The sequence below is a fragment of the Euprymna scolopes genome, chromosome 9, assembly GCF_053919585.1.
Source record: "Euprymna scolopes isolate OS-2025 chromosome 9, ASM5391958v1, whole genome shotgun sequence".
NCBI classification, from domain to species: domain Eukaryota; kingdom Metazoa; phylum Mollusca; class Cephalopoda; order Sepiida; family Sepiolidae; genus Euprymna; species Euprymna scolopes.
The window spans coordinates 77,232,506-77,253,654 of record NC_136490.1 but is presented as its reverse complement, the minus strand read 5'-3'; the positions used below and the strand labels follow the sequence as shown (position 1 = coordinate 77,253,654).

The window sequence follows — 21,149 nt, the reverse complement described above, 5'->3', positions numbered from 1 at the left end:
ATACAGTTGAACTAATATACAATTACACTAACATAGAAGTGAGTCAATATAAAATTAAACCAATATACAATTGTAACAATATAAAATTGAAGTAATATACAATTTAACCAATATACAATTGAAAAAATATACAATTGGACGAATATACAATTGAATCACAATACAATTTCCCTAATATACAATTAAACCAATAGACAATTAAACCAATACACACTAGAACAAATATACACTTGAACTAATAGTAAATTGAACTAATATACAATTAAAGCAATATACATTTGAACTAATATACAATTTAACTAATATACAATTTAACTAATATACAATTAAACTTATATGGAATTAATCCAATTTAGAGTTGAACTGATATAAAATTAAACAAAAATACTCTTGAACTAATACACAGTTGAACAAATATACAATTACACTAATATACAACTGAACTAATATACAATTGAACTAATTGACAATTTAACTTATATGTAATTGAATCCATATACAATTGAACTAATATATAAGTGAACTGAAGTTGAAGTCCAATCTAAACCAATTCAAATTCCAAAGTGCAAATCCAATGTAAACCAATTCAAACTCCAATGTGCAAATCCAATATAAACCAATTCAAATTCCAAAGTGCAAATCCAATGTAAACCAATTCAAATTCCAAAGTGCAAATCCAATGTAAACCAATTCAAAGTGCAATGTGCAAATCCAATGTAAACCAATTTAAAGTGCAATGTGCAAGTCCAATGTAAACCAATTCAAAGTGCAATGTGCAAGTCCAATGTAAACCAATTCAAACTCCAATGTGCAAGGGACAGGAAAGCGGTTCGATCAGTACACACACAGACACGGTGACACGCCACCAACACGATCCAACATACACAATTACCAACCGGCCGTTCTTTCCTCCCGCCTTGCCTTCCAAAACGCCCTGAATTTATAGTTGTCGAAGACCAACTGATTTGCATATATGCACGAGATTATGCGAGAGTTTCCGAGATCATACCATTACAAAACGCCGTTGGCGCCATCTTGGAATTCTTTTCTTATCCTAGCTTCGTAGCAATGACAAAGCACACGCACACCTAGATTGTTTGAACGGTAAGCCCTCATTTTCACAGCTTTCGCCACACTCCCCCCTGATATCATTATCACAGAGGGGGCAGGGAGGTGGGACCTCCTTCTTCGGGTGCTTCTACGGAGGAGCAGACAGAGAGCCTCGTCTTCAGTTGAGCTCCCGTCCGCGGTCTAGGGATCAGTGAACCGGAGGCTGCTAATTTCAGTGCTGTCGTCGTCCGATGAAGCCTGCATATACCAGAATGATGGTTCACTGGTCGTGGAACTCGTTTCACTTTCGTCACCGAGCGGCGGCTGCGCAGACCGGTGTCTCAAGTTGGGAGAACCTTACATCACCGGTGCCGTTTATGGTGATTACGCCCAGCCGTGTAATGGAATCCATTCCAAAAAGAAGGTCGTACCCCAGTAGTTCCTCGTCGACCACCAACGCCTTCACAGTCACCGGGGGGGGGGGGCCACTGCCAATGCTTACATAGACCTCGCTCACCCCACTACACATCAGCGAACCTCTGCCAACGGTTAGTACCGGGACCTTCCGCTCCTTCCATGCAGTGCAACATCCGTTGCATGTCAGGGTTTGGGTGCACCCAGTATCAACCAACACTTCCTCCCCCTGCTTGTTTCCCGGACACGCCCGAGCTAAATGGCCTGGCTTGCCGCAACGATAACAACACACCCGCTTCCGTGCTCCATAATCCGGGGCGCGCTTCACATCACTTCTACAATCCTTGGCGAAGTGGTTGGGGCCGCCACATTTATAGCATCGTTGGCCCTCTACAAGCGATTCCAATGCCTCAACTGCCGCCGAGACTGGCTCCTCGTCGTCCTTCATGATGTTTTGGGCTCTAGCCAATAGCTCCTCTAATCCAAGCTCATTGAGCCTCGATGACGCCTGCAGCAGTCGACTGGCGCTTTTCGGGAGCCCAGACAGGAAGGCGCACGCCAGTATATGGTCGCTTGCACCACCAAAGGAGGCGGCAAGCTTCTTCAGGTCGGTCAGATAGATATCTATCGTCTCCTCTGGCCCAAGCCGTCGTCCAGAAAACTGCCGCCAGGTAACAAAAGGGTCCGCTCCAAATGCTCCGTACAACGCCTCTTTAATTTGTTCCATAGTCGCGTCATCCCCGAGCTGCTGATACATGGCATAGGTCCACTTGGTGAGCCCAAGAGGGATAACTATAGCTGGGTCCTTTATCTTCACAACTGGAAAACGTGTTCGGCTTTCTCTAGCTATTCGACCACCGAAATAGCTTGAAGTTGAAGTCCAATGTAAACCAATTTAAAGTCCAATGTGCAAGTCCAATGTAAACAAATTCAAAGTCCAATATACAAGGGACAGGAAAGCGGTTCGATCAGTACACACACAGACACGGTGACATGCCACCAACACGATCCAGCGTACACAATTACCAACCGGCCGTTCTTTCCTCCCTCCTTGCCTTCCAAAACAAACTGAATTTATAGTTGTCGAAGACCAACTAATTTGCATATATGCACGAGATTTTGCGAGAGTTTCCGAGATCATACCATTACAAAACGCCGTCGGCGCCATCTTGGAATTCTTTTCTTATCCTAGCTTCGCAGCGATGACAAAGCACACACGCATACCTAGGTCGTTGAACGGTAAGCCCTCATTTTCACAGCGTTTGCCACATGAACCAATATAAAATTTAACCACTATACAATTGCACTAATATACAATTGAACTAATATACAATTGCACTAATATACAAAGGAACCAATATACAATGGAACTAATACACAATTAAACTAACATACAATTTAACTAACATGAAATTTGACAAATATATATAATTGAACCAATATACAATTGACCTAATATACAATTCAACTAATATAAAATTGAGCCAATGTACAAGTACACTAATATACAATTGAACCAATATACACTTCAACTAATATGCAAATGAACTAATATACAATTTAACTTATATACAAGTGAACTAATATACAATTGAACCAATATACAATTGAAAAAAAATACAATTTAACTAATATTAAGTAATATAAAATTCAAGAAATATACACTGGAGGTAACATACTGAAGTAAAATACAATTAAACCAATATAAATTTGAACTAATATACAGTTGAACTAATGAATTTATATACAATTGGACCAATATACATTCAACCTACTATACAGTTGAACTATTATACAATTCATCTAATATACAATTAAACCAATTAACACTTGAACTAATATACAATTGAACCAATATACTATTGAATTAATATACAATTGTACTAATAGACAATTGAACTAATATACAATTGAATCCATATACAATAGAACTACTATACAATTGAATCAATATATAATTGGACTAATATACAATTGAACTAATATAAAATTGCTCTAATACACAGCGAACCTAATATACAAATGAACCAATATACAATGAAACTAATATACAATTGAACTAATAGACGATGGCACTAATAGACAACTGATCTAATATACAATTGAAGTAATATACAATTGAACTAATTTACACTTAAACTAATATACATTTGAACTAAAAATGTAATTATACCAATATATACAAATGAACTAAAATACAATTGAACCAATGTACACTTGAACTTATATACAATTGGAACAATATACAATGGAACTAATATAGAATTAAACTAACATACAATTGAGCTAATATACAATTGAACCAATATAAAGTTGAACTAATATACAATTAAACTGATGTACAAATGCACTAATATATAATTGAAATAATATACAATTGAACAAATATACAATTTAACTAATATACAATTGAACTAACATACAATTGAACTAAGATTCCATTAAACTAATATACAATCGAACTTTTATACAATTAGACTAATGTACAATTGAATTAATATACAATTGAATTAATATACACTTGAACTAATATACAATTGAACCAATACACACTTGAACTAATATACAATTACACTTATATACAATTGAACCAATATACAATTGAACTAATATACTATTGAACTAATAGACAATTGAGCTAATATATAATTGAATCCATATACAATTCTACATATATATAAGTGAACCAATGTACAATTGAACTATCATACAATTGAACTAATACACAATTAGACTAATATATAATTGAACCAATAGGTGAACTAATACACAATTCTACCAATTAAAGCTGTTTCACAAGTAAGTCGGATTCTACCTTTTTAGGCGACTACGTGTGAAAAGAAAGAAAAGGCTTGAAGTTTTGTTCCAAGTTCTGCAGAAGGGCAGGTCGTGTAGAATCAACAGAAAAGAAAGTCCCAAAAAATCACACACACACTAAAGTACTCTTAAAGCTGCAGCAGTTCACCGATACGATCACACTGACGTCGATCCTAGAAAAGACGCCCCCATGTTCCAAACACACTCCCTTTATCCTTCCGGCGTTCGCAGCCAAAGAACGGTCACGTGGGGCCCAGTGACGATCGCACAATCTACAAAATGAGGACGGCGCCATTTTGGAATTTCTTTCATGTTTCGGCCATGCACGTACGCACACCGTAGGAGCGTTCCAAGGTAAGGCATGACGCGCAGACACGTGGGCGCTTCCTCCCTTCATTTTCTTCGACTCTACACCCCCCCCCCCCCCGGTCTCAAGATCACACATGCGGCATTGCGGCCGCGGTCGTTTGATGCGGGCGCTCCTACGGAGGGGGATTAGCTGGGCTTCTTCATCTCCACCAGTGCCACCCGGGTCAGTGTCCACAGTCCTACCATCCGGCTGCACTTCATCTTCCTCCGAGCTACCTGGGTCAGTGTCCACAGTCCTACCATCCGGCTGCGCTTCATCTTCATCCGAGCACTCAGAAGTGGTGCTGGAGCTATCGCCATCCGTGCTGAGGTTCCATTGTATATTGTTCCGGATCCACATTTCATCACTGGATGATTCATTACTTTCACTGTTCACCATTTAGTTTATATCAAGGGCGGGCCGGACATCCCTTACATGGCGTGGGACACCATCAACCAGCACAGCCTGCTCACCGATTATGCCGGTGATCTGTCCCTGTCTGAACCTGGTTGTGCATCGGTTATTGGGAGGCCTTACCCAGACGGTGTCCCCTGACTTGTACTGTCCTTGCGTCTTCTGATTAGGCGGACAGACGTCAATGCCCTTAACACGCACTCGATAGCGATGTATCGCATTAGCAGGTGCACTTTCAGCAGTCGCGTCATCCTTTGGCGTTGTATTGTACCTATATACCGCCTCCGCAATCGTGCATTGCTTCCTTGCTGCTATCCGTTTCACACTTCGGTGGCACCGCTCTGCTATACCGTTGCCACTCGGCACATAGGCACACCTGTGTCTAAGCCGGGTCCCCCACTCATCAACAGAAAAGAAAGTCCCAAAAAATCACACACACACTAAAGTACTCTAAAAGCTGCAGCAATTCACCGATACGATCACACTGACGTCGATCCTAGAAAAGACGCCCCCATGTTCCAAACACACTCCCTTTATCCTTCCGGCGTTCGTCCTCGGCCAATCAGCAGCCAAAGAACGGTCACGTGAGGCCCAGTGACGATCGCACAATCTACAAAATGAGGACGGCGCCATTTTGGAATTTCTTTCATGTTTCGGCCATACACGTACGCACACCGTAGGAGCGTTCCAAGGTAAGGCATGACGCGCAGACACGTGGGCGCTTCCTCCCTTCATTTCTTCGACTCTACACCAATATACAATTGAACTAATATACGCTTGAACTTATATACAATTGAACTAATATACAATTGAACTAATACACAATTGAATGATTATACAATTGAACGATTATACAATTAGACTTATGTACGATTGAACTAATATACAATTAAACCAATATACACTTAAACTAATATACAATAGAACTAATACACTATTGAACCAATATACACTCGAACTAATATACAATTGAACTAATATACAAGTGAACCAATATCCAATTGAACTAATACACAATTTTACCGATATACAATTGAAGTAATATACGCTTGAACTTATATACAATTGAACTATTCTTCAATTGAACTAATATACAATTGAACTAATACACAATTGAACGATTATACAATTGAACTTATATACAATTAGACTTATGTACAATTGAACTAATATACAATTAAACCAATATACACTTCAACTAATATACAATAGAACTAATACACTATTGAACCAATATACACTCGAACTAATATACAATTGAACCTATATCCAATTAAACTAATACACAATTCTACCTATATACAATTGAACTAATATACAATTGAAGTAATATACAACTAAACCAACTTACACTTACAATTGAACTAATTTACACTTGAGCTAACATAGAATTGAAGTAATATACAATTGAACCAATATAAACTAAAACTAATATACAAATGAACTAATATGAAATTATACAATATACAATTGAACTAATATACAGTTAATATACTATTAAACTAATAGGCCATTGAGCTAATATATAATATAATCCATATACAACTGAACATACATATAAGTGAACCAATATACAATTGAACTAATATACAATAGAACTAATATACAAATGAACCAATATACAATGGAACTAATATACTGTGGTGTTTTAATTAAACTATCATACAATTGAACTAATACACAATTGGACTAATATATAATTGAACCAATATACAGGTGAACTAATGTACAATTACACTTATATACAATTGACCTAATATACGATTGAACTTATATACAATTGACCTAATATACGATTGAACTTATATACAATTGAACTAATCTTCAGTTGAACTAATATATAATTGAACTAATACACAATTGAACGAATATACAATTGAACCAATATACAATTGAAGTAATACACAATTGAACGAATATACAATTGAACTTATATACAATTAGACTTATATACAATTGAACTAATATTCAATTGAACTAATATTCAATTGAACCAATATACACTTGATCTAATATACAATTGAACTAATATGCAAGTGAACTAATATACAATTGAACCAATATCCAATTAAACTTATACACAGTTCTACCAATATACAATTGAACTAATATACAATTGAAGTAATATACAACTAAACAAACTTACACTTTAACCAATATAAAACTGAACTAATTTACACTTGAGCTAACATAGAATTGAAGTAATATACAATTGAACTAATATACAATTACACTTATATACAATTGAAGCAATATAAACTAAAACTAACATACAAATGAACTAATATACAATTAAACCAATATACACTTACTCTAATATAGAATTAAACTAATATACAATTGAACCAATGTACACTTGAACTAATATACAATTGAACTAATATACAATGACACTAATATACAATTGAACCAATATACAATGGAACTAATATACAAGTGAACTAATATTCAATTGCACCAATAGACAATTGAACTAATATACAATTGAAACCATATACAAATAAACTAATATATAAGTGAACCAATATACAATTACACAAATATACTATTCAAATAATATACTATTGCACCAATAAACATCTGCACTAATATAAAGGAGAACTAATATACAAATGGCCGATTATACAATAAAACTACCGTATAATTGAACTAATACACAATTCGACTAGTATATAATTGAACTAATATTGCATTAAACTAATATACACATAAACCTATATACAATTAGACTAATGTATAATTGAACTAATATACAAGTGAACTAATATACAATTGAACTAATAGACATTTGAACTAACATACAATTGAATCCATATACAATTGAACTACTATATAAGTGAACCAATATACAATTTAACTAATATACAAATTAACCAATATACAATGGAACTAATATACAATTAAACTACCATACAATTGAACTAATATATAATTGAACCAATATACAGTTGAACTAATAAACAATTGAACAAATGTACACTTTAATTGATATACAATCGAACTAATGTACAATTGAACTTATATACAATTGAACTAATATACAAATGAGGTAATATACAATTGAACTTATATACAATTGAACTAATCTTCAATTGAACTTATACACAATTGAACGAATATACCATTAAACATATACAATTGACATTTTTTTAGAATTAGACTAATGTACTAATTAATTAATTAATATACAATTTAATAATATACAATTGAATAAATATACACTTGCACTAATATACAATTGAACTGATGTACATTTGAACAATACACAGTTGAACTAATATAAAATTGAACTAATATACAATTACAATAATATACAATTGAACCAATATACCATGGAACAAATATACAATTGAACTAATATACAATTGAACTAATAGACAATTGAATTAAGATATAATTGAATCCGTATACAATAGAACTTAAATATAAGTTGACCAATATACAATTGCACTAATATACAAAGGAAGTAATGTACAATTAAACAAACATACAATTGAACTAATATATAATCGAACTAATATACAATTGAACTAATATACAATTGAACTAATATAAATTGAACTTATATACAATTGAACAAATTTTCAATTGAACTAATACAAATTTAGCGAATATACAATTGAACTAATATACAATTGAACTAATATTGCATTAAACTAATGTACAATTGAACTTATATACAATTGAACTAATATACAATTGAACTAATATATAATCGAACTAATATACAATCTAGCGAATATACAATCGAACTAATATAAATTGAACTTATATACAATTGAACAAATCTTCAATTGAACTAATACAAATTTAGCGAATATACAATTGAACTAATATACAATTGAACTAATATTGCATTAAACTAATGTACAATTGAACTTATATACAATTGAACTAATATTCAATTCAACTAATATACTATTAAACTAATATACACTTGAGCTTACATACAATTGAATATACAATTGCATCCATGTACAATCGAACTAATATACAATTCTACTTATATACAATCGAACCAATATACACTTAAGCAATACAATTGAACTAATATGTAATAAATCCGATATACAATTGAACTACTATACAATTAACCCAATATACTCTTGAACTAATATACAATTAAACTAAATTCAATTAATCCGATTTACAATGGAACTAATATACAATTAAACTAATATACATTTGAACTAATATATAATTAAACTAATATACAATTGAAACAATGTTCACTTGAACAAATATACAATTGCACTAATATACAATTGAACCAATATACAATTTAACTAATATACAATTACTCTAATAGACAATTTTACTAATATACAGTTGAATCCATATACAATTGAACTAATATATAAGTGAACCAATATACAATTGAACTAATAAACAGTGGAACTAATATACAAATGAACCAATATACAATGGAACTAATATACAATTAAACTAACGTACAACTGAACTAATTTACAGTCGGACTAATATATAATTGTTCCAATATACACTCGAATTAATATACAATTGAACTAATATACAATTGAACCAATACAAAATTGAACCAATATTCACTTTAACTAATATACAATTGAACTAATATATAATTGAACCAATATACAATTGGACTAATATACAATTAAAGCTATATACAATTTAACTAATATACAATTAAACCAAGTAACAATTGAACCAATATACAATTGACCTAATATGCAATTGAACTAATATACACTTGAGCTAACATACAATTGAAATTATATACAATTGAACCACTATACAATTGAATTTATATACAATTGAACCAATATACACTTAAACTAATATACAATTGAACTAATATGTAAATAAACCAATATACAATTCAACTAATATACAATTAAACAAACATACACTTTGACTAATATACAATTAAACTAATATATAATTAAACCAGTATACAATTAAACCAGTATACACTTGAACCAATATACACTTAAACCAATATACACTTGAACCAATATACAATTGAACTAATATACAATTGGACTAATATACAATTGGACTAATATAAAATTGAACTAATATACAATTGAACTATTATACAATTGAACTAACATACAATTGAACCAATATACACTTGGACCAATATACACTTGAACTAATATACAGCTTATTTAATATACACTTGAACCAATATACACTTGAACTAATATACACTTGAACTAATATACACTTGAACTAATATACAATTAAACTAATGTAGCAGAAGCAGCAATAACTAAAATGAGGGGAAAAAGAGCTTACCTCGGGTATGTCTGTTGTGTCACCAGTTGGGGGGAAAAAGAGAATTCCAAGATGGCGTCCGGGGGTTTTTATTAGCATTTACCCCATGCAACTCTCGGGAAATCACGTTTCTGTCTCATGTGATTATGCAAATGGATAATTCCCGGCCACTATAAAAGCAGGAGGCTAGAGACGAGTCGGCAGTGTCCTGCAAACTGTGTGTGTGGGTGTTTCTGGCGATTGGAGTGTGTCTTCTTTTACCACGGTTATCACGGACAGGAATTCCCTCTCTTCTGGAGGTGGGCGATATTGACTATTTTGAAGTTGTACTGTTGCTGACAGAACATTTATTTATTTATTTTTTTTTGCCTGCTACATTTTTGTTTCAAGCTATTTCGGCCCGAATATGGCGAAGGTGCGGATAAGCAGTGATATTATCAAGCCGTTCTCTGGCGAGGGAGACGTTGTAGCGTGGCTGAAAAAAGTGAGACTTGTCGCACAACTTCAGCAGGTGGATGACGTAGCGAGTCTGCTACCTTTATACCTGGAAGGCGATGCACTGGCCCTCTACATGGAAATGGAGGAGGACGATCAAAAGAAAATAGACCAGATTGAGGCTCGATTAAAGGAGGCATTTACTGATGACGCGTTTGCAGCATATAGAAAAATAACTATGGTTAGATGGGCTGGTGAACGTGTGGATGTGTACGCCAACAAAATCAGGCAGTTGGTTGGATTGGCCGGATTCACAGGAGAAAGCTCAGAGAGACTCACAAAATTAATTTTTGTCACTGGATTCCCTGACACCATCTCAATTGCTCTTCAACAGGTGCCGAACATCAAAGCCCTGACCATGGGGGAGCTAATGTCGAGAGCGAGAATTTTGACGACGACTGGCGAACAAAATCAGGATGTGGTTGCGGCCACACGCTCACCCAACAACAGGGCCCAGAATAATCCTGTTAACGTGACCTGTTTCAAATGCAATGTTAAAGGCCACCTTGCAAGGGACTGTCGAAAACGTGGAACACGGTGTTACCGTTGCGGTGAGAGTGGACACTGGGCTCGGAACTGCTCGGGAAACGAGCAAGGGGAGGACGCATAAGCGCCAGTCTCCTTCCCAACCAAGATGTGAACACGACGCTCCCGGTGATAAGCATCCATGTTGACGGGACGCGATGTTTGGCGCTTATTGATACAGGATGCTCCAGGACAATTTTACATGCAGACCGGTGCCGGTCTTGGAGAAAAACAAACGTAAATGTCAACACAATTGGTGGAATGTCCCATGCGTGCTGCGGTGTTGGAACGGTCTCTGTATCCACTGATGAAGGTGTGTCTGCCAGAGTCGATGTGTTGGTGGTGCATGGCAAGCCACTGGGATTTGACTTGCTTCTAGGGATCGACGCCATAAAAGCTCTAGGAGGTGTCGTTGTCAAGCCTACAGGATCAGTGCGGCTGGGCGCCAGGAAAAGTATTAAATGCGCAGCCATTTCTATCGATGAACCAGATTTCACTGCTACCTTTGACCATCAAAACCGAACGTGGACCGCATCGTGGAAATGGTCTGTGGACCACCCCCCTGAAAGGCTGCATAATCGAGTGTCAGAGTACCCAGTGCCAGCAGAAATTCGTGAAGAATACACGCAGGAGCTCCACACCTGGATAGATAATGGTTGGCTCGTGCCATACCCAGAGGATAAATTGGGACCCCCCAAAGGTCTAATTCCCCTGATGGCTGTGATACAGCAGAACAAAGCCAAAGTGCGCCCGGTAATGGACTACCGGGAGCTAAATCATTACGTAGACGCATTTACGGCCAACGCAGATGTCTGTGCGGCTAAGCTGCGTGAGTGGAGACAAAAAGGTGATAACGTGTCTCTACTGGACCTCAGAAGAGCATACCTACAAGTCCGGGTCCATGAGACACTGTGGCCATACCAGACTGTGGAAATCGATGGGAAAAAATACTGTCTGACCCGTCTGGGGTTTGGTTTGAATGTGGCTCCCTTGATAATGAGAGCAATTGTCAGCGAAATACTATCTCAGGAAGAAGTTATAAGCCGCGCAGCATCTGCTTACATTGATGACATTTTTGTCAATGAAGACGTGGTGCCCATGACCCGTGTGAGAGAACACCTCGCGCAGTTCGGGTTGGAGTGCAAGAACCCGGAGCAGTTGAAGGACGGTGCACGGGTGCTGGGATTGGCAGTCAGGATGGAACGCAATGAACTGCGGTGGAAGTGAGGAAATGCAATTCCGGAGGCTCCCAGTATTGTTACGCGACGAACAATCTTTTCCCTGTGTGGTCGACTTGTCGGGCACTTTCCGGTGTGCGGTTGGCTTCGTGTGGCTTGCGGAATACTCAGAAGGAGAGTAAGTTCGGTAACGAAGGGCTGGGATGATGAAGCAAGGGACGCCGTACTACATCGTATGATGTTCGAAACCTTAAAATCTGCACAGCAGAACGATCCGGCACAGGGAAATTGGTGTGTGGACGGCAAAGAGCTGAATGTATGGGTCGATGCTAGCTCCCTAGCAATTGGGGCAGCCTTGGAGATGTGTGAAACTGTGCTGGAAGATGCATGTTGGCTGCGACCTGAAGATGACTCTCAACATATCAACTTGGCTGAATTGGATGCCGTATTGAAAGGCATCAATTTGGCTCTCCAGTGGCAGAGCAAGGTGCTACACATAAAGACAGATTCTGTTTGCGTATACCATCGGGTCTCGGACACGCTAACTGGAAAGGCGCGAGTACGCACCAAAGCAGCAAGCGAGATGCTTATTAGGAGGCGATTAAGCACTCTTAAGGAGCTCGTGAAAGAGTACGGGCTGACAGTGGATGTGACGCTGGTTCCATCAGCACGAAACATTGCTGACCGACTGACACGAGTGCCACAGCGGTGGTTTGAGGCAATGAAAAAGAAAAACGGTCTTGACCCAGTGATAGGCGCGGTCCACACAGACGAGCTGGATGAGAGTCAAATCATGGCTATTCACAAAGATAGTGGACATCCGGGGGTGTGACGCACTACCTACTTTGTCAGGAGAAGATGTCCAACCACGACAAAAGCAACTGTCAGAACGGTCATACAGAAATGCGAGGAATGTCAGTCCATTGACCCAGCGCCAGTCAGGTGGGAAAAGGGAAAGCTGGAAGTTAACGAGAATTGGCAGAGAATTGGAATGGATATCACGCATTATGGCACCTTCCATTTTTTAACTTTAACAGACTGTGGTCCATTGCGTTTCTCCATTTGGAGGAAATTGGCAAAGCAGGACTCGGCAAGCGTGATTCATCAGTTGGAGGCAGTGTTCCTCGAGCGTGGCGCGCCGCATGAACTCCTTTTAGACAATGACACAGCTTTCTGCAGCAATATGTTCCAAGCATTTGCATGTAAATGGGGAGTTCACTTGCGATTCCGTTGTGCATACGCTCCAGCCGGGAATGGCATAGCGGAGCGATGTCATCGTACAGTGAAACGAATAGCAGCTAGAATGCGTTGTCCCATACAGGAGGCTGTCTACTGGTATAACATCACACCAAGAGACGACACATCTCCCTCCACTGCGCCTGCCAATAGGATTTATCAATACGAAGTTCGAGTAAAGGAGACCAATCTCGCAACTGCGTCCCCAGGTCCCAAGAACAGCTTTTACCAGGTTGGAGATCGCGTATGGGTCAGAAGACCGCAAAATCGATGTACCACGAGGTTCGGCAAGGGTGAGGTGACCAAGGTGATCAGCCCTCAGTCAATTTTGGTGGACGGTGTGCCTCGTCACGTGAAGGATTTGCGCCCTCGCCATTATGTTGTTACATCGGAGGAAGAGGGAGACTCAGACAGTATGATGTCTTCTGAAAAAACAGAGAGTATGATGCAGGACGACGAAGAGGATTTTGAGCCATATAATATACATACTGAAGAAGCGGAGGAAGGACCACCCGTCTTGCCTCTACGAAGGAGTACCCGACAGAAACGAATACTGCCCCCCTGCCCTGATTGTGAAACACCGCCTATGGAGCAGACTGGTGGCAATAATGGCGATGAGGAGGATGGCAGGGAGGAAGTGCTGCCTCCGGTTCTTCGGAGAAGTACCAGACAGAGACGACTGCCCCCCTGCCCCATTTGTGATCATGAGATCAGGGGGGAGTGTAGCAGAAGCAGCAATAACTAAAATGAGGGGAAAAAGAGCTTACCTCGGGTATGTCTGTTGTGTCACCAGTTGGGGGGGAAAAGAGAATTCCAAGATGGCGTCCGGGGGTTTTTATTAGCATTTACCCCATGCAACTCTCGGAAAATCACGTTTCTGTCTCATGTGATTATGCAAATGGATAATTCCCGGCCACTATAAAAGCAGGAGGCTAGAGACGAGTCGGCAGTGTCCTGCAAACTGTGTGTGTGGGTGTTTCTGGCGATTGGAGTGTGTCTTCTTTTACCACGGTTATCACGGACAGGAATTCCCTCTCTTCTGGAGGTGGGCGATATTGACTATTTTGAAGTTGTACTGTTGCTGACAGAACATTTATTTATTTTTTTTTTTTTGCCTGCTACATTTTTGTTTCAACTAACATGCAATTTAACCAGTATACAATTTAACCAGTATTCGCTTGGACCAATATACAATTGAACTAATATACAATTGAACTAATATACAATTGAACCAATATACAATTGAACTAATACACGATTGAACTAATATACACTTGAACTAATATACACTTGAACTAATATACACTTGAACTAATATACACTTGAACTAATATACACTTGAACTAATACACAATTTAAACTAATATACACTTGAACCAATATACGAATGAAATCATATACAATTATAACCAATATGCACTTGATCCAATATACAATTTAAACTAATATACACTTCAAACTAATATACAATTGAACCAATATACATATGAACTAACATACAATTGAACCCACAGAAACAAACATTTAATATCAAGGAAAATACGAGCTATTACCATTTTATAAAACACATTTCCCAAGAAAATCTTCGAATAGGAATGAACAGCAGACAATTGATTTCCTCTTCTACACTGACTTTTAGGATGTCATATTTCACAAAAACCCAAACTTTAATAAAGCTATACCTTTTTTTATCTCATCATCTAAGTGGAATTTTTTTTTATAAATATAGAATCAAGTTGTACGAGTTATATTTCTTCCATTCTATTTTATATTAACTGGTATTTAACCTTACACTTTAAGTTTGCTTTGTCTATATTGATATGTTTTATTTTTCTTAATGAACAGATTCCATCTTTTCTTTTTTTATAAGATCACATTCGTAGCCATTCTGGCATTTTCGCATTCTTTGAAAAAACAATAACAGTTGCCATTACTCTCAGTTCTACCCTGACTATGAAGGTTCTCTCCTATGGTTCGAATGGGATCTGTTCTGGGTTTAGTTCTACGTATGGTATTAAACTACACTTGGGAGTTGGAAGAAATATAAAGTTATTTCTTTGATGCTAATACTCCCAGGTCCACTTGAAACATGGTGTGGTTCGGCCAGATTCTCATTTATGGGCTTGTTGCGGTGTGGCAAAATAGGAAAAATGAATTGTTTTGAGGAAGGAACGAACAACGCGTTTATTTGAAGTAAACGAAATAGAATTTATTTTGTGAAGAAACAAATGAAAGAAAAGGATACAGCACGTGTTTAGTTTGGCGTGTGTCTCTTGCTGTTAACTGGTGAGAAGGAAAGTCTATTGTTGTAGAGAGAGAGAGAGAGAAAGAGAGAAAGTCAATTCAGTTCATGGAGATAGAAAGCATGTAAGGTGTATGTACTGTCTGTTAGCTCATACCCCATACATAGTACCAGGGGACGTGATGCGCGTGGGCCCCGAAAGGAACGAATGGTCCGTCGACCACTCAGTTTGGGAGCTGAATTGAAAAGAGGGAAACAGCTTATGTATCTTGCTTTTATAGTTGTTTCCGGTGGTCTTTTGCGCATGTGTGGATTTCTTTTAAAGCGGAAATGACATATGTGCGTATGTGCGCGCGTATGTGTGTACGTTAGCATGTGTGTGTGTATGCACGTGAATGTGGGTGTATGTATGTGAACGTGAATATATCTACGTGTGTGTACGTGCACGCGTATGTTTGTGTGCACGTATGTGTATGACAAGAATAATAGCTTGAGATGTGAACGTGTGTTTTTGTGCGAGACTAGAAAGGGCTCGTACAGGCTAAATAGAACTGTTCTGTGTCTAATACTCGGTGATATACACATATAGTTGTATGATTAACGATATTTAGAATGTAAGTAAGAAAGTTTTTCTATTAAAGGACTGAATTAAGGAAAATATTAATATGCCAAAAAACAATTCAACAAAAAAAAACAATTGTTTGAAAAAAAAGGGATACTATGTTATAATTAATTCATATGGAAAAAATTTAATATTTGACAAGTGAAAACAAATACAACCATTATCAAAGTAATTTTTCAAGTGAATATTTTTAAATTGCTGAACAAATATTACATGTGTTTTATGTTTCTATTAAAGATGTATTTTTTTAGCTTACACTCAGGTTGCTCCGAGGTTCCAGAATGATCCAATGAGTAGATTCCATATCAGGATTCACTGAGGCAAATCCAATAACAGCTTCTCCGATCATTCTCTCACGTCTCATTCTTTCACAACCATAAAGTCGAAACCTCACTCCCATATTCATAAGATCTTCTGAAAGAGGCAAAAAACAGAAAGATAAATTCCTTAATAAATTTCTGGAATAAATAATTATAATTTCCATTCACTAAAATAGAGAAACTAGTTCAAAACTAAATGTTACAAAGTAAAAAAAAAGGTTACAGGAAATTGAAGTTAACAATATTGCAAGACAAATGGAGTCTTGCTAATCAAAATAGGAATTGAAACAAAAAGTTACACAATAATTATCAAAGACTGTAGAATTGATGCAAATAAATGTGTGCTATTCAAGTTAAATTGCAATAAATGTAAAAAAAGAATTTCAGATCGAATAAATTAAGCATGACAAATAAACTGATTTTTATCAGATTCATTCGTCATGCTTAATTTGTGTTAGATCTAAGAAAATTTTGCCTATTACAGCTTTAGTCTCGGTACATCTATTACATTGGTAGCTATGGAAAAAGTGATTTCTGTGCGTGATGGCAACAGCACATTCTGGGGAGAACCATGGCTGGCTGTTAGGCTTTTGTTGGAATTTGTTGGATGTTATGAATCGGTCTATGCCTACAATTAACCATTCGGTCAGGTCTAATACTATAGAGGATACATCCTTTTTAAATATGAAATGCAGAGGTAGATCAGATATGAATGTACGGAAGCTATCCCAGTCAGCCATAGAGTATCGATATACAGTACAGTGGAGAGGTACGTCTGAGGACTTATTACATGTCATTTTTATCTTAACTGATACAACGGATCCCAGAGGAGATAGAATGGAACATGAACATAGCTCAGGGGAAGTTGTAAGAAAAAGGTCTAGAAGGCTTGCATACTGACCGGTAGTATTGGGCACACGGGCGGGTTTGTGAACCATCTGAGTGAGGTCATAGGCAATCGCAAAATCATGACAGAACCTCCCCTCGTGATCTGTCTTATTTGAGTGGGTCAGCCATTCCACATTATGAACATTGAAGTCACTGTAAATGTGAATGCTCGCCGAAGGATGAGCAGACAGTATGTGGTCAATTTTCTCAGCTATACTCTTAAAGATAGTAACCCCACTGTTGTGAGGGCGATAGAGGGCAAATATAAATGCAGTGCAACCCGGAAGCACATATAAGGTAAATTAGGGTCTTCTCTGGAGATATTCCTACCACATGGAAAGCCATCTTTAATGTAGGCACATACTCCATACCCATGGCGATCTTGGGGGCCAGATTTAGATGTTAAGTTTCGTTTATTGTTTAGTTAACTGTATGGTGTCACAGTCGTATTTACATTTGTACTTTAAGAAGTACTAGCAGTTCAACCCGGCTTTGCTCGGGCCTTATGTACTGTTCATAACTTTATGTGCATATGTATTTATATATTAAAAAGTTTGACTCATGTCCAAGTAACCTACATCTAAAATTTCAAGTGTTTAGACCTAAAATTGGCGAAGGAGTTTGATAGAGTTTACAATGGTCAGCTCTTTCAACTTTCACCTCTTGGCAGCCAAATTTTCTCCCACAAGCTGATTAAAAAGCTTGCTGCATGTCTTAATACCTTTTATGTAAATTTACAAATGTTTAGACTCAAAATTGTCTGAATAGCTTGCTAAAGACTACAAAAGTCAAATCTTTTTAATTTTGGCCCATGGCAGCCAAATTTTCGGCCAAAAACCGATTAAAAAGCTTGCCCTATGTCTGAATACACTTTATGTAAAATTTCAAAGGTTTAGATAAAAAATTGGCTGAGTAATTTGGTAGAGACTGCAGAGGTAAATTTTTTTAAAACTTTGACGTGAATTTTGACCTCTTAATATTTATTATTTTGAGCTCAAATCAAATTAAAAAGTTTGATCCATATCCAAGTAACCTACATCTAAAATTTAATTTTATGAACCAAAATTGGCAGAGGAGTTTGGTAGAGCTTTCAAAGATCAAATTGTCAAACTTTGACCCCTTCACAACCAAATTTATGGCCGAAAACCAATTAAAAAGATTTTCCCAAATTTCAGTACTCCTTATGTTGAATCTCAAGTCTGTAGACTGAAAATTGACATAGTAGTTTAGTAGAGAAATGTACACACACAGACATACACACACACACAGACAATTTCACTTTTATAGATATATAGATTTAGTAGCAAAAATGTAATGGTCATCAAAACCAAGATGAAGATATTGGTCTAATTAGTCAAATGATGTAAGTTATTTCAGCTTATCTTAACATTTACAGCTTTTAATTAATGTTTAGATCTGATAATATTTTGAAATAGTTCAGTTTACATATATTTTGGATGCTCTTCTTCTTCAGGCATATCTTCATATTGAGTTATATACATTGCAATATATTTTTATTTTCACGTGGCTCCAATATTCGTCAACGTCCCAAATCACATTCCAAAATCATTCGTTGACATCTATGGCAGCACTTCAAAGAGCATTAATGATCAAGATCTTTCAGATTCTGTCTCGTCAATGTGGGGTTGTTAAAAAATTGTCCGGTTACTTTTAATACATCTACAACCATGCAACTCTCTTTTCAACATTAATGCTCAGATCCTCACTTTGACTCTGTTGAAATGAATGATTCTGTCTTGTGTTTTAATAAGTTTCTTGGACTGACTATAACTCCAGACTTAAAAGTGAAAACTTGCATCAGATCTGTTTTTAAACTTCCTGGAAAATGATTGCATCATTCTACCACTCCAGAAAGTATCTCTCCCTTTATGCAATCCTTTGCCTGAATAAGAGCCAGATACGTCTTCAAATAGCGTTCTGTTGCTACATGGAAAAGTTCACTCATAACACTCTCTCCTGCTTTGACAGAATTCAGCATCAATTTTGATATCTAGTGAGAAATGTCCTATTCTCTTTCCTACTTCTTTCTCACAGAAGAGACATTGCTTGTCTTTCTCTACTCTGTTTGTAGCTGCTCGACTGAGCTCCAATCTCTGGTTTCACCCTGTAAAACATTCACAGCAAAAGCTCATCTAGTTACAACCACTGTAAATAATTTTACTTTCTTCCTCTGTGTACCTGTAGCTAAACAAAACTTCCATGAGCAGAGTTTCTTTCCAAGAACTGCCCATCTGTGGAATACAATATCCTGGGGCTGCTTCTCAGCAGACTATATTGCTTTTAAGTTACTTTCAACTTTAATGTTAACAAATTGTTGTTCGTCCATCCTCTTTAATAATCAAATTCTACCCAAATTCAATCACCATCTGCAATACTCAAAGTGTTTGTTTTAGCATCCATCAAGCTCATTACCCCTTATGCTCGGGTGGTCTTTTGGCCTTGATAAATGTTGACTCATTAGTAAAAAAGAAAATAAAGTAGAAAATATGGTGAAAAATTCAATACAAAAATCATCAGAAATTCAATATTTTATTTAGGCTCTGAAAAAAATATAATTTCGAAATCATGTTGATCTTAACCTTATGATTCATGTATCCGGCATATTAAGTGAGTGTCATACTAAAAAGCACTAAGAAATCATCTAATACTTTAGTTAATGTTAATAGTAATAATGAGACTGAAGAATCCTTACCTTTTTGAATCTTATTAAATTGAAATTGGTCTCCAAATTCTGGATTATCACCGGATTTAATTTTTGTTTTATGTCGTTGTTTCTTAGTTGGCAACAGAAGTAACCGAACTTGGGCATTGTTAGCTCCTCCTCTGTCCTTGCTTGGAATCTCACGAGCTTGTAATATCGTTATCGTCATGCGTGCTTGTTCAGCATTGTACAAAAAGGTCACTTCAAGGTTACCGCATTTAGATATGAGAGGTGGGTCTTGATGCAGATCACTAATATCAAACAGATGTTCCTGAAGAACAGAAAAGAAAAACTTCCTAATTATGGATGCATTATCTTGGATTTTAACTAAAGCAAATCTAACATTCGATTTAATATAATGATTTGTAGTATTAGATATGTATATGCTTTTAGTGAAAATATATAAAATTATTTAACAATTGATTATTTAAGTATATGTATAAATTTTATAATTACATGTTATGCATTAAATGTTGCTATGACTTTCTATTTAAAAACAGGTCTTCAATTCTATTAGTAGGAAAATAATATTCGCTTTTGCATTATTCAGACCTGCCTCTCATTTTTTAAACCAATGCTTCTGTTGTTGTTGTTGTTGTTGTTGTTGTTGTTGTAGCA

The 21,149-nt window shown here is 36.6% G+C and overlaps 1 protein-coding gene across 5 annotated transcripts in view; it reads right to left on the bottom strand.

The window, feature by feature from the left end:
• The window catches only part of LOC145284714 (synaptotagmin-16-like), a 408,213-nt gene that overhangs the window by 41,071 nt on the left and 345,993 nt on the right, over window positions 1–21,149 (bottom strand). For all 5 annotated transcript variants that reach the window (XM_080133628.1, XM_080133626.1, XM_080133627.1 and 2 more), the window contains 2 exons: window positions 20,523–20,802; window positions 16,858–17,015 (listed from right to left, as the gene is read on the bottom strand). In XM_080133628.1, coding sequence (XP_079989754.1) covers window positions 16,858–17,015; window positions 20,523–20,802 — 438 coding nt within the window. The remainder of the gene's footprint in view (window positions 1–16,857; window positions 17,016–20,522; window positions 20,803–21,149) is intronic.